Source organism: Prunus avium, chromosome 4, assembly GCF_965620075.1.
Source record: "Prunus avium chromosome 4, drPruAviu1.hap1.1, whole genome shotgun sequence".
NCBI classification, from domain to species: Eukaryota; Viridiplantae; Streptophyta; class Magnoliopsida; order Rosales; family Rosaceae; genus Prunus; species Prunus avium.
In genome coordinates this window covers 24,827,967-24,842,254 of record NC_142287.1, presented here as the reverse complement: position 1 = coordinate 24,842,254, position 14,288 = coordinate 24,827,967, and the positions used below count along the sequence as shown (strand labels likewise).

At 36.6% G+C, this 14,288-nt stretch overlaps 1 protein-coding gene and 1 long non-coding RNA gene across 2 annotated transcripts; one reads left to right on the top strand and one right to left on the bottom strand.

Annotated features, from left to right (window-relative positions):
* The first annotated feature begins 4,744 nt into the window (after nt 1–4,744).
* LOC148295091 (uncharacterized) lies at nt 4,745–6,880 on the top strand. Its single transcript, XR_015835140.1, has 2 exons — nt 4,745–5,086; nt 6,385–6,880. It is a non-coding gene; the product is annotated as an uncharacterized LOC148295091 (long non-coding RNA).
* Nucleotides 6,881–9,165: 2,285 nt separating this feature from the next.
* LOC110763261 (Tetratricopeptide repeat (TPR)-like superfamily protein) lies at nt 9,166–12,898 on the bottom strand. The gene is made up of 2 exons (XM_088251496.1): nt 11,148–12,898; nt 9,166–9,500 (listed from the first exon to the last, which is right to left on the bottom strand). Exon 1 carries the CDS (start codon nt 12,832–12,834, stop codon nt 11,164–11,166), a length of 1,671 nt encoding a protein of 556 aa, XP_088107622.1. The 5' UTR covers nt 12,835–12,898; the 3' UTR covers nt 9,166–9,500; nt 11,148–11,163.
* Nucleotides 12,899–14,288: the final 1,390 nt, after the last annotated feature.

Below are 14,288 nucleotides of genomic sequence, written 5' to 3'. Positions count from 1 at the left end.
AGTATGCATAGAATCCATGTTTCCATAAACAGAGTGAAAATCACTACATTGATGAAGTTGAACATAAAAAAGAAACACTCCAATATAATAACACTAAGTAGACAAACGTGTAATACTAGGGTTGCAGTTGCAGTTGCAGAAGATCCTGAAGAGCTCTCACTGTTTTTCTTTGTAGACGTCGTAGTTTTGCCAGTAGCTAGCGTAGACTTTACAAACCCATCATTTTCAGACTGATCCATAATCTTTGTGGCACTCTTCTCTCTTGCAGCCATGATCCAACATATGCTCCATAACGGACACAGCAGCAGCACTACTACGTCCAGCAACATCTTTCCAACCCTGGTGATTCCCTGTATACCAAATAAATGAGAACCAATCCATAATACCACTCATGAGATGACAAGAGACGCAATTTTCAATCATCGGAATCGTATATATTTTATGTTTTTCTTCAAGATTAGTTCAACCCTGCAATAACTAAGCCAGATTCAAGAATTGAGAGATTCGCATTGTATTTCAATTATTCGAACCGTCTATTTTTTAGGTATTCCTTCAAAGATATCTATGCAGAAAAAAGAAAAAAAAACACTTTAATCTAAAATCATTTAACCATTCAAAGATTATCATTTTAATGTTTTCTCGAAAGTTTATTTTGTTAGTCACAACTAGATGTCTTAATGGTTTTCAATTTATCTAGTTTTTTGCATGAATGATCTATGAATGAAACTTGACAAATAGACAATTCAGATTGTTGAAGTAAAATTCGTAGTGATACACACAATGTGATAAGATTATTTGAGGGATCTACCAATGGAAAAGTCTATTTACACAAAAATATATAATTCAAGGATCCCTCAAATAATTTTATTTGAGACACCTTTTAGGGTCCTGTACGATTATTTTTTCAACAATCCAAATTGTCTATTTTTCAAATCTTCATTCATAGATCATCCTTGCAAAATATTAGGCAAATGAAAAACAATAATACTATTTGAACACAAAAAATTGACAACATTAACTGCCATATGATGTGGCAATTGATGTGGTCATGCCCCGTCAATAAATGAAATCAGCTGACATGAATTTAATTCATTTAATTCTTTATTTTAAAATAATTTAATTGATGATTTGCAATAAAATAGAGAAAATGATATATATATATATATATCAGTTATTCTCTTATCCGGATGTCCGCACATTATTATCGTACGGATCCTATTGTAAACATGCAGGAAAACAGAAAGGGGTAGTACAAAATACACAGCGTCCGCACGATAATAACGTCCGGATGTCCGCATAAGAGAATTTCTGTATATATATATAGCTCAACTTTAGTATTCGTATACGTACTCTGAGAATCTGGGTAGAAAGAGGAGTGGATGTTGGAGATTCAGAGAAAGAGCCTGCTGCAGTTCTCTCCTACTTGTTATTTCCTTGGACACTAGATTTCGGTGACAGGTCATCATCGACATTGATTTTTGTTTCGTTGGAGTTGGAGGTGGAGACAGGGTCATCTACATCGGCTGTACCTGCACTACTCTTATCCAAACTCCTTTCGAGCGACATGGCCTCCATCTCCATCTGCAGAGCCTACTTGTAACTTGTCTGTGCGCAGAGGCAAGCGTAACTTGTAACTTGTCTGGACGTCACGTCAGGTTGTATTGTATAAGTCAATATAAGAACAATACCAGGTGCAGGTGGTTCCTAGGAAGGCTAGCTCTGAAAGCACTTTTCAAATCCCTAGCAAATCAATTGTTTCCACGGGTGTTGGTTTGTGAGGTAACGTGGATTAGAAAATCAAATTAAAAATATATACCTTTGAATTATAAACGCAATTAAAAATATATTATATACCATTGAATTAGAAAACACACTTCACATGATAACTATGAGTAGAAATCAATACATTCAGACGCAACCTAATAACTTAAGCAATAACTAAGTAGACAGACATGTAATTCTTCCGTGTTCCAAAAACAGCAATGAGTGAAAATTACTACATTGATGAAGCTGAACATGAAAAGAAAATAATATGCCTTTTTTGGCTCTGGCTGACTGAAATTGTTGCGGGCTTTGGTTGGCTGTGCCTGTGGGATCATAAATCACTAGCTAGGAGAGAGTGATCATGAAGAGCTCTGATTCTTTGTAGACTTGGTAGTTTTGCCACTAGCTATCGCAGACTTTACACTCCAATAAATTCCCTCATTCACAAAGCCTTCATCTTCTAATAAGGTTTTACGGGCATTTCGTCTGCCATAAGAGGCCCGGAGTCTACTAGAACTACAACACAAATGCTGTTTCTCCACCTTTGAGCTGTTGGTTGTAGTTTTGCCAGTAGCTACCGTAGACTTTACACTCCCATAAATTCCCTCGTTCATAAAGCCTTCATCTTCTAAGGTGAGGACAGTGGGTGGGGGGGAAGTTTTAGCCTTCCTTCGAGTCTTGATCCCAGACCTCGGACGCACTAGGTACTGCAACTTCTTTCCAAACATGGTGATTCCCTGTATACGAATAGATGAGAACCAATCCATATAATACTACTAATGAGATGGCTGAGAAGAAGAATCTGAAAACGTTTGCCATCAATATTGATCTGACAATTATGTGAATCAAATGGTCAAACGTTTTCTGAATTTTTTTTTTTTTTTGGGTGTGAATCCTTGAAGAAGAACCTACAAATTTAAATTGGTAGTTTCAATCATTGGCATTGAAACTACCAATTTAAATTTGTAGAATGCGAACATCCTCAGTTTGCAAGGTTCCCATTTAGGAATTATCCTATATAAACAAATTCAGAACATCGAAAAGTAATTCGAACAATATAATAAAATAGTTTCTCATTTGGTTGATTTTATGTAAGAATGATGATTGGACGACAACTAATAAATAGACGGGTTTGTAATAATGGAAAATGCTAGGCTTACCACATTTTTCATACTGCATTGTGTACCACCTCTCTTATAGAGATGGGCCCCATTGTATTGGTGGGCTCTACCTCTATTAGAGAGGTGGTATCAATGTGGTATGAAAAATGTGGTAAGCCTAGCATTACCCTTGTATAATATGATTGATGAGGATTGAACCCATATATGATATTTAAAATAATAGAAAGTTTGAATCATTGAAATATAATGCATAATGGACCAAAAGTGTCCCTCATATAACCTTATTTGAGGAATCCATAAAGTTAAATCTATATATATAAAGCAAAAGGCAGAGAATGGTGAAACATTCAAAATACCAAAAAATGCCCTTGGTTAATGCAAACATTAAGAATTAAAATTATTAATTAAATGAGGATAATATGGTAAATTCACACTTTTTCATATTTAAAAAAATAAAAATAAAAATAAAAATCTGATAATGGATCCTATTTTTATGGAAAACAACTACCCATTATCTTTTTTAATTCTAAAATAAATTTTAAATTTTTTAAAAAAAAGCCTCTCGCAAGCGCGGAAGCGCGTGCGGAGAGACTAGTTATATATATATATATATATGTATGAGTATGACAGCATCTAGCTAGCTTACGTACTCGGAGAACCGGGGTAGAAGGAGGAGGAATGGAGGTTAGAGTTGCAGAGGAAGAGCCTCCTGCAGTTTCTCTCCTTCTTATTTCCTTGGACACTGGATTTCGGTGACAGGTCATCTGAGTTGATTTTCGTTTCGTTGGAGTTGGAGGCAGGGTTCATACTGGCTGCACTACTCTTATTATCCAAACTCCTTTTGGGCGACATGGCCTCCGTCTCCATCTGCAGAGCCTTAGCTGTATGTTGTCCGTGGGCATTGGGTATATATAGACGTCTGGTTGTATAAGTCAAGATGAGAACAATACCAGGTATATTCTAGGTAATTAATTAACATGAGGTCTCTCTTGTAGAAAGGCTCCACATATATATATATAAGTCCAACGCCAGCTATGGAATGGAAGCATTTTTCTTTATGGTTTCCATAGTTTTCTACCAAATCGATTGTTTCCACGGGTTTTGTTTTGTGAACTTATATGAATTTCTATGTCGAAATTTTTTTGATTATACAATGAAGCGGTTTCCATAATTAAAAATATATCGTTGTTTCCTCCAAATCTATATGGATTATACGATCAATCATAAGATTAAGAAAATCAAAAAGCAAAATGAATGTTTCTTTTTTCACCTAACTTTCGAGAAGTAATTAACCACTATGACAATTTGCAAAAAATGAAAACTTCATTCTTCAATCTTCATTCGTGAATGGATGAATCAATATACTCAACCATCCACAAGAAAAAAGAATCTCCAAATGCATACTCCCCATAAATTGAAAACTGTTAAATTTAGTCGAGAGCAGGTACCATAGTGGTGGCCTCCCCTTTCCCCCTGCTTGACAACCTAGGTTCGAAACCCCAAAGGGTTTCTTTTCTCCCAATGTAACCAAAAAAAAAACTGTTAAATTTAATACACACTTGAAGAATATAAATAAATCTAGAAAACATTAGAAAACTCAAGAAAGTCCACCAACTTTAACAAAGTCAAGCTTTAAGAGATAATTGTTGTAAGCTTTTAAAGCTTGACTTTGTTAAAGTTGGTGGACTTTGTAATAATAAAAATCTCTTAATAAAGTAATAATATTATAAAGTAGTGGCTATGAGAAGAAGCCAAGTCAACCGACTAGGACAATGGCGGCAGCTTTAGTGTATAAATAGATGTTGACTCTTGTACAAACCTAAGGGGCTGTTTGGTACACCTCCTTGGATTGGATTGGATAGGACTAGCTTAAATAACACCACAAGCCCATGTTTGGTGCAACCCATCTTTAAGTTAAATGAGACTATATAATCCGGGCCCACAAAAAACACTTCACTCGTTGGTACAAAATAGAGAACTCTGAAGAGGTGCCGCTAAATAACGAAGTCGCTATGGAGTCTGCCATTATCCAACCTTCCTGTGCTATGCTCTTCTCTTCGACGTGCTCTGCTCTTCTCTTCGACGTGATCTGGCTCTCCTCTTCGACGTGCTCTGGCTCTCCTCTTCCACGTGCTCTGGCTCTCCTCTTCCACGTTGCTTTGTTTTCATCTTCTGTTCTGCTCTACTCTCACTCACTCAAGGTTAGTTGTTCAACTCTCTTCTTCTCTTTCCACTCTTCTTCTCTGTTTGTCTCTCTCTTTGGTGATATTTGATGGGTTCAATTTTCTATTTCTTAGTTTGATTTTAAAGTTTGATTATGTGGTTGTTTGTAGTTATTAGCTTAATTTGATGAGAATTAACATTTGTATTGGTTAATTTTCATTGGATTATAATTGGGTATTTTTCTAGGGTTTTCAATTTTGAATTGTTTTGATTATGGGGTTTTTGTTTGGAATGAGAAGAATAGGGTAGAGGTCATGTGGCTAATTGCACGTTGTGTCTGCAAACAGACATTTGGTTTTTGCAAATTGTGATTGCAATTGCATGTTGTGTTTGCAAACAGACATTTGGTTTTTGCAAACTATGACTGCAATTGCATGTTGTGTTTGCAATTACTTAGTGACGGTTTGGCAATTTGCATTAGGGAAGTTGAGCTTTCACATTTTGGAAATGTTCTATGCAATTTGTGGTTTCTGTTTCATGGATTATAATTGAGTATTTTTCTAGGGTTTTCAGTTTTGAATTGTTTTGATTATGGGGTTTTTGTTTGGAATGAGAAGATATGAATAAATTGATGGGTGGAATTGGAGCTTTGAACAAATTTAATGAAAGTCATTGTCGTTTGCAACAAAATGACTAGATATTAGCAAGTGAGAAGAAAAAAATAGGGGATCAAATTTCTTCCATGCACCATCAATTTGCTCAAAGTTAAGCAATTCACAAAAGTTGAATATCTTTAGAAGGGCCTACTTTCTCTTATTTCTTGGCTTAAAGCCACATGGGTTAGAAATTGGTTGTTGCAGAGTCAAATTCTGGCAATCTTATGAAATCAAATAACTAATTCTGACATAGGCCTTTTGCAGAAAAGTCTTGGATCAAATGAAAGAAACACAGCTAAATTATCTTAAATAAACTACGAAAATAGGGAGACTTGGTTTTCTTAAAGAAATTTCTAATGGGAATCAGTAGAGTTGATGTGCCCAATTTGCTAAATATTCTCATTTCCTAATAGTTTTCAATTGCTCATGGATGTTCTATAATTTCTCTATGGGTGGCTTGGCATAACTATTTGTTAGGTGCTGGTTTTTCTTTTTCATGGTGATTGGCACTTTTCAAGTGGAAAGTGTAATTGTTTCCGGTGAAAAAAAGAAAAAAAGAAACAGATACTATAAGCAATGCAAAAAATTTGTTGGTTTGTATATATATTATCTAAACATATACTTTGTTGGTTTGTAAAAATATACATGTTTAATTTTTATTGGTTTATATGATTTATTAGATATGGATCGAAGAAATCTTTTGTTGATATTACTGATGGAGATGTGGCATTTAGAGACAACGTGTGGTTGCACAATCCTTGTGCTTATGATGTTCAAAATGAGGAGAAATCAACGGCTTATAGAAAGATGTGATCTTAATAATCGTTCCTTTATTAGACGTGAGACGCGGTTGCGTTATCTAAATAGTATATTGGAGAATGATGTAGTGTGTGTGAGCGAATTAAGAATGGATTTAAGGACGTTTGATATATTATGTGAGTTGCTTCACGCTAATGGAAGGGTTCAAAATGATGGTTTGGTGACTTTGGAGGAACAAGTGTGTATATTCTTACATGTACTTGCACATCATGTTAAGAATCATACTATTAAAAGTAGATTTATTCGATCGGGTGAGACCATTATATGTTAAGTAATATGTGAACGTGAATTTGTAATTTCAAGTCATGTGGATGACGTATATATATATATAAAATATCTAACTTTTGCATCTATAAATATTGTATGACTTTTCCTTTATATGATGCTGGGATGGTTTGGAGCTTGTCTGCACCGCCATGTTTGAACAAAGAAAAGAAGAATAAAAGGGTAGAGGTCATGTGGTGTTTGTAAACAGACATTTGGTTTTTGCAAACTATGATTGCAATTGCATGTTGTGTTTGCAAACAGACATTTGGGTTTTGCAAACTGTGATTGCAATTGCATGTTGTGTTTGCAATTACTTAGTGACGATTTGGCAATTTGCATTAGGGAAGTTGAGCTTTCATATTTTGGAAATGTTCTTAAAATATAGGCAAGTTTTGGCAAATTTAATACCAATTTTTGGTCTTGGAATTATAGTAAAAATAGTTGATAATTAAAATATTATCACTTCAAAGAAAATTTTAAATTTTTTTGTCCCAGTCCGAGCATAAACCAAACACAGGATAGTACTATTTTTGTTATCCAGCTTCTTAGTCCGACGCAGCACCAAACGTAGGTCAGTACTTAATCCAGCTTAGGCCAAGCCAAGCCAATCCAAGACAATCCTAGGATTTAGTCCAGTCCATAACAGTCCGCCGTACCAAACGACCCCTAAGAGAGAAAAAAAAAAAAAGGCCAATAAGCCAGCAAAGAGTGAAAAGGGCCAATAAGCCTAGTAAACAATTTCTAGTTGTTGAAGGCCAATAAGCCTAGTCCTCTATAAAACCTTGTACCCATCTATTATGGAATAAAAATCACTTTGTTGTTCACCTCTTCACCCTAAAAACCCAACAAAAACCAAAGTTACAGAGAAAAAAAAACATATATATATGATACTTCAGAAGCTATAATTTATACATGCCCCGTCCTCAAGTGGTAGTGCCAGGAATGAAGAAAAGTGAGGGAGAAGGGCGAAGGGAGAAGGGGGGCTGGGTTTGACAAGGATGATGAGAATAGGTTGGATCATTTTATAAAAGGGTAAATTTGTCTTTAAAATTTTGAAGATAAGATGAGTAGGGAAATAGAACAAGGGGGTGGAAATAGCAGCACTTTTTCCTTTTATTAAAACTATTAAGGCTCGTCTTCGGAGAGAAACTCTCATGCAACTGGGATAACACTTTTTGCTATCCCCGGCCAATAACGCAATGACACGTAGCTTTTCCACGTATCATTGTGTTATTGGTCGGGAATAGCAAAACAATGATATCCCCATTATAGGTAAGTATTTTTGCTTAAGTAAAGCTAGAAGAGGCCCCAACTGGCTATACATTGAGGGTCCCCTAAATCCAAAATTCTGTTATATATATACTATTATGGGTTGTTAATGGGGTCATACTATAGTGGAAAAGTATGTTCCACCTAGGACTAATGGTCTCTTGTTCGAAACTCCTAGGCACTACTAGTGTGAATGAGTAAATCCCCCTCTCCTTTCCTACCTTTGACCCAAAAAAAGGATATACTATTATGGGTTAATCTAAATATATAAAGCAAAAGGTAGAGAATGGTAAAACATTCAAAATACCAGAAAATGCCCTTGGTTAATGCAAACATTAAGAATTGAAATTATTAATTAAATGAGGATAATATGGTAAATTCACACTTTTTCATATTAAAAAAATTTTTAAAAGAAAAGTCTGATAATGGATCCTATTTTATGGAACACAACTACCCATTATCTTTTTTAATTTTAAAATAAATTTTAATTTTTAAAAAAAAAAACCTCTTGCAGGCGCGGAAGTGCATGCAGAAAGGCTAGTAATATGAATATGATTCAAGTCGCTAGTATTCACAACTAATGGGTAGCAAATAATTGGTTTAATTTTACTTTTAAAAAAAATATTTGAATACAATTAGAATAGGTTTAGGATCATGGCACAAAGAATTTCACAAGGATTTTAAGCCTTCATATCTTATAAATAAATACAAAAATATAACGAGGTCCCAACGAAATAATTAGAAAGATGAAAAATGTTTGATAGACCCAAATAAATTTTGTGGTTATAGGGCTTAATTTTTTATTTTATTTTTCATGTACATATGACATTTTTAACACTTCATTATAAAGATAGAGGCCCAAGAAATACATGTTTTTTAACTATTGGGAGAAGAAAAAAAAAACATTTCAAGAAGTAAGGATTTTTCTTGTGTACCCTCAAGAAAGAAATGTATTAACAAGAGACATTGCCTAAGAATTTGCATGTATGAAACAAGTGTCTTGGTTTGCTTTTAGCCCCTTTAAGTGTTCATGTCAATTGCCAACAATTTTAATCATGGTTGCTCAGCGCTCAAATATGTCTGCGGCAACTATGGCTTTTATGAGGTTGAAAATCAAGGGAACGTCTCTAAATATATTTCAATCTGGATTTCAACCATTTACAGCCTTGACGGCATCGTGATGGCTCAACAACATTTGCTTATAATTCTTATACAGTACAGATATAGAACTAGATTTTCTCCTTATAACTGTGAAAAGCCTTCTTAGACCAGAACTGTGCCGGCGGCTGGTAAGGATCACCAAGTTGTCACATCTCGGCCACAGTAGCAGAAGCACGACAGACAGTGGCAGCAGCAGCACGAAAGACAGTAGAAGCAGCAGCACGATGGGCAACAGTAGCAGCACCTCGTATTGCGACTTCTTTAGAACCATGGTGATTATCTAACAAGTACCAACCGTCAGTGAGTAGTTTCTAATTAAACACAGTAAGATTTGTCAAATTTTCCAGGTTAACGGGCCGAGGGCCCACTCCAACAACACCGATACTGTCCCCACTTTGATTGGTATATTATATATAGAGTAGGCTTTGTTTAATCTGTTGGAAACTTCAAAGAAATTGAGAGAATGACTTCAAACTAATTAACCTCCCTCTGGATGTAAGAGACCTTGCTGATCACACAATTGACAGAAACCTTTGTAGCCGTGGCCTGGTTGATTGAAGGAGCGACGCTGGCCGGAGAACGGACGGGAAGTGTGTGGAGAAGAGTTGCCGGGGCCAAGAATACCACGTTGCTGAGAAGGTGGCCTGTAGGCATGGGATGTGGTAGAACCCTTGTGGAAGGAACGGTTGGAGTTGGTTCGCTGGGTATTATTGGCAGTGACAACAAGAGGTTCAGGAGGAGTGTCATGGCGCTTGAGTGCACTCTCGAAGTCAACGAGTTTATCATGCAACTCTTCAAAGGTGATAGGTGTTTCACGAGCACGAATAGCAGCAGCGATCTCTTTGAAGTCAGAGCCGAGACCATTGAGGATATGGATCACGAGATCGTCGTCGGATATAGGAGAGTCAATGAGGGCAAGTTCGTCAGCAAGGGCTTTGATGGATTGAAGAAATTCCATCACGGGCTTGGAATCACGACGAGCAAGGGTGAGACGTTCCTTGAGGCTCATGACTCGAGAACGTGTACGGTTCGCATACAGCTTGGTGAGTTTGTCCCAAGCGTCTTTAGAGGTTGAGGCAGCAGCAATGAGGGAGATGACAGATTCAGAGACAGAGGCAAGAATAGCGTGGAGAAGGAGTTGATCTTGGCGTTTCCAAAGGGTGTTGTTGCTGACAGGACAAGCGAGAGTGCCATCCACATAGCCAAGGAGGTCATACCCAAGGAGAAGGGCTTTGAACTGAGCACGCCATGAGGGATAGTTGAGAGGGGTGAGTTTGAGAGGAAGCTGTGCAGCAGCGTTGATGGTGATGAGAGAAGGAGAGGAACTAGTGTTGGAGTTGGGTGGGAGGGAAAAAAAAAACACTCGAAGGAGCTAATAGGGCTCTGATACCATGTAAGAGAACGAGTATATTTTATTGATTATTCAGTGGGCAAAAACCCTTTACATATATACAGAGATTTCTGTGTCTAAGAAGGAAAGGAAATAAATTACAATTGAATATTCTAAGTCAACAATATATGCAAGGAAAGTAAACTAATAGCAGACAGCTATTTGATTTGATTTTGATACGGCTGTAGTGTAGGAGAAATTACAGCTTCCCTTATACTGGAAAGGGTTATTTAAACCAAGTCAATAGTCGACACTAGGTGTCTGGCAAATTTTGGCAACATGGACTAAATTTCCTATGTGGAAATTTATGTGTTTGCAACTTCAGACGTGGTAAAGCAACATGTGAATGCTAAAGAGTGCCACCAACAATGCAGATAGAAACTCATTTGCATTGTTAAGAATTGTTCCGCAAGGACAATAATTTCAAGTTTTCAACATATAGCGAAAATGAGAATGTACTTGGATAACTATATCCCTTGTTCCAAAAGAGGGCTTTTTGCAGTTCAGGTAAACCTAAAACTTACAGAAAGCTTTTACCTTGCTCCCTTTTTGCTCAAACATCTGTACTCAAATCTACTGTCAAATTGTCACTTCCCTTTGCTAGCTTTTCTGCTTGTCCACCGTCCTCTTTCCACTTGATGTTCATAGAATTCACCAATATTTCTGTCCTTGGCTCTGGTATCATTCCCTTTGACGTCATTTCACGAAAATATCGCAAAAAATCCTTTATCCTTCCCTTGGCATGGAACCCATGAATCATAATGGTATAAGATGGCTGGTCAGGTCCCAACCCATTTCTCTCCATCTCTTCCCACGTATATCTCAGTCTTTCCTCACAATCCCACTCCATATACAACTTCAACAGCAAATTGTATGTGTCACTAGTCATCTTGCATCTACTTTTCTCCATCCTCTCCAATAGGCCAGGAACTTCCTCCGGCTTCTTCAAGGACTTGAGTAAGCAATTGAAAGTTACTTCATTGGGCAAGCAACTTCCACCCTTCTGCTCCATTTCATCCAAAAGTTCATAAACCTTCTCCATGCGTCGTATTTTGCATAGGTGCTTGATCAGTGAATTATATGTTGCTGCATTCGGGAGACATGCTCGGACATTCATTTCCTGAAAGACTTCCAAAGCTTGAGGAATTCTCTTCTTGAAACAAAGCGCATCGATCATGCAGTTGCATGTCACCACATCTGGGTTGCAACCCTGATCCCACATAGCTCGAAATAACTTGAGTGCTGTTCCTAATTTCCCTTTCTTGGTCAGAGAATTTATAAAAATCCCATATGTAAACTGATCCGGCTTGCATTTAGATGCCATTATATCTTTCCAAAACCTTTTTGACTCACGTACATTTGCTCGTACACACCATCCATTAAGAATGATATTCCACGTCTTTATATCTTGTTCAAACTCTTTCCCCTTCTCGTTAAACAAAGTTTCCGCAACTTCTACATGCTTATACCGGCATAGCCACATCAAAAGCTTCTGAAACGCAACCAAATCAAGCTCGAGACCAAACTCTTTCCTCTTATAAAACGTACAAATTGCTTCCTCCACCCTATGAGCAGCCGCATATCTATTGAGCAAAATCTCATATGTTCCTTCATTGATAAGCCCCTCTCTCTTTGACATTTCGTCGAGCACTTGGGAAACCTCATCAAAACCCCGCATTTTGCCAAGAATGTCAAGAATCTCGTTGAAACAATCAGACCCAGGCAAATACCCAGTTCCTCCTCCGCCTTTACAAGCCCAAGTGAAGAATACATAAGCTGGTTTCCAATCAGACCTGTGCCTCCTGAGCACATTCAAAACCAAATCCTCTGTCAGCACAAACCCACATCGGTCAAGAGCTCGCTCAATCTCCTCAGTCGGCTTGTCCCTTCGAAACTTGAGGATGTTTTGGATGAAAATAGCCGTTTGGTCATCTTGGTCTTCCCCAAACCGAGCCTTTTTGTCAGAATTTGCAACTGAGTGTACAAAACAGGTCGTCTTATTCCTACCCAGAAAGTAAAATTGGGATTTCTTACTGAAAGTTTCAGACTTTGGGTTCGTTGGGCTCTGAAATATGTGAACTTTAGCAAGGTAAGAGAGGGGTTTGTGTGCAATTGGGTGGTGAGAATGATGGGTTCTGAGTTGGGTTTGGAATTCTAATTTGAGATTTTGTTGGATGTTCTTTTCCCGGGAAAAAGTTCTCAAGGTTTTGAATTTGAAACCCATGTTTGGTTTTTTCTTCTATTGGGCGTGTTTGTGTTTGGGCTGGAAGAAAATCATTTCCTAGATATGTTATATGTGTGTTTATGTATACAACACTTCCAGAAAAATACAAGAAATATTTATCTTATTTTGTTATATATAAACCCATATAATGTTTTTACCAACAACAAAAAAAAGATATTTAGTCATATACCCATTATTAACACTAATAATATAGATAAACCCTACACCATTTAATTTCTATAAACAAACCCAAAAAATGACAACTGGCCCTATTGAAGTACTGTTAGTTTGGAGCATAATTTAAGAAAAAAAATGGTCCAAAAATAAGCTAGACAAAAATGAAGAGCATTAGCACCTATTATTTTCTTTTGATAAAATGTGATAGGAATGTATTCATTGCAAATTAAACTCCAAAACTTGCTCTTATTAATTAAAGAGAGGTCAATAGACTGAAAAGATGATTGAAATATCTAGGGATAGGCCCAGTAGTTATAGTGCATTCGAATTTCACATGATCAATACGAAGGTATGAAAATACTACACTTGTTAGGTCATCATGACTCATTGAGTGGTGTAACACTACTTCAAGGGTCAAAAGTCACGTGTACTATTAGATGAGTTAGGATGACTCAACGAGGATGGTATTTTTATGTCTTCATACTAAATACGTAAATTAGTATTTGTAACTCTCTTTGATGAAAAAGTCTCGCCAAATTTATTACAACCAATATAACTTTTAGCCGTTTAAGGTTAAGGTTATCCTCATGTACCCCAAGTTTGGTTGTTAATCTGCTAGCTTTTTCAATTCAATTGAACCCAACCTAACAATTTATTGGGGTTATCCTATTCCCTTTAGACACACTAGGTTGATGGGTGAGCTACTAGCTACCGTTAAGATTGAAACTAGTAGTAGACAAATCATCAAAAGGTTGGTTAGAATGGGTGGGTCTCTGGGTTCATTTTTAATCCTAATTAATCCCACTTACTTAAAGTTTCCCTTTTTCTTTGTTAGTGTCAAATCTAGTAGTTATTTCAAAGTTCAAAACAAAGATGGCTACAAATCAGTAGGAAAGTTGCTACAAATCATAACAATTTTCCAACACAAACTTCTCAAATTGACCACAAATCAATAGGAAAGTTGCTATATACAAAGGATTTAACAAAAAGTGCACACTCTCATTCATTTCTTTTCCATACTTGGTTTTTATGTCTTTTTGAAAATGACTAAAAGTTGTAGCTAGCTAATGTGAGTAAATTGAGTGGGTGGAATCAATTGACCCCCTTTTGCTCTTTTAACATGTTCATGTTTTACTGGTACTCGTCTTACTTTCAACTCATGTCATGTCATGTCATGTAATATCATATTATTCTGAAATAATTGGGACCTAACCTTAGTAATAACATTTTCTTTTAATTTTCTCTTTCAAAATTTAAAGGGATATGATTTCTGCACT

Coding starts and splice junctions, on each gene's coding strand:
- LOC110763261 (XM_088251496.1), bottom strand. CDS start 12,834: ATGGGTTTCAAATTCAAAACCTTGAGAACTTTTTCCCGGGAAAAGAAC.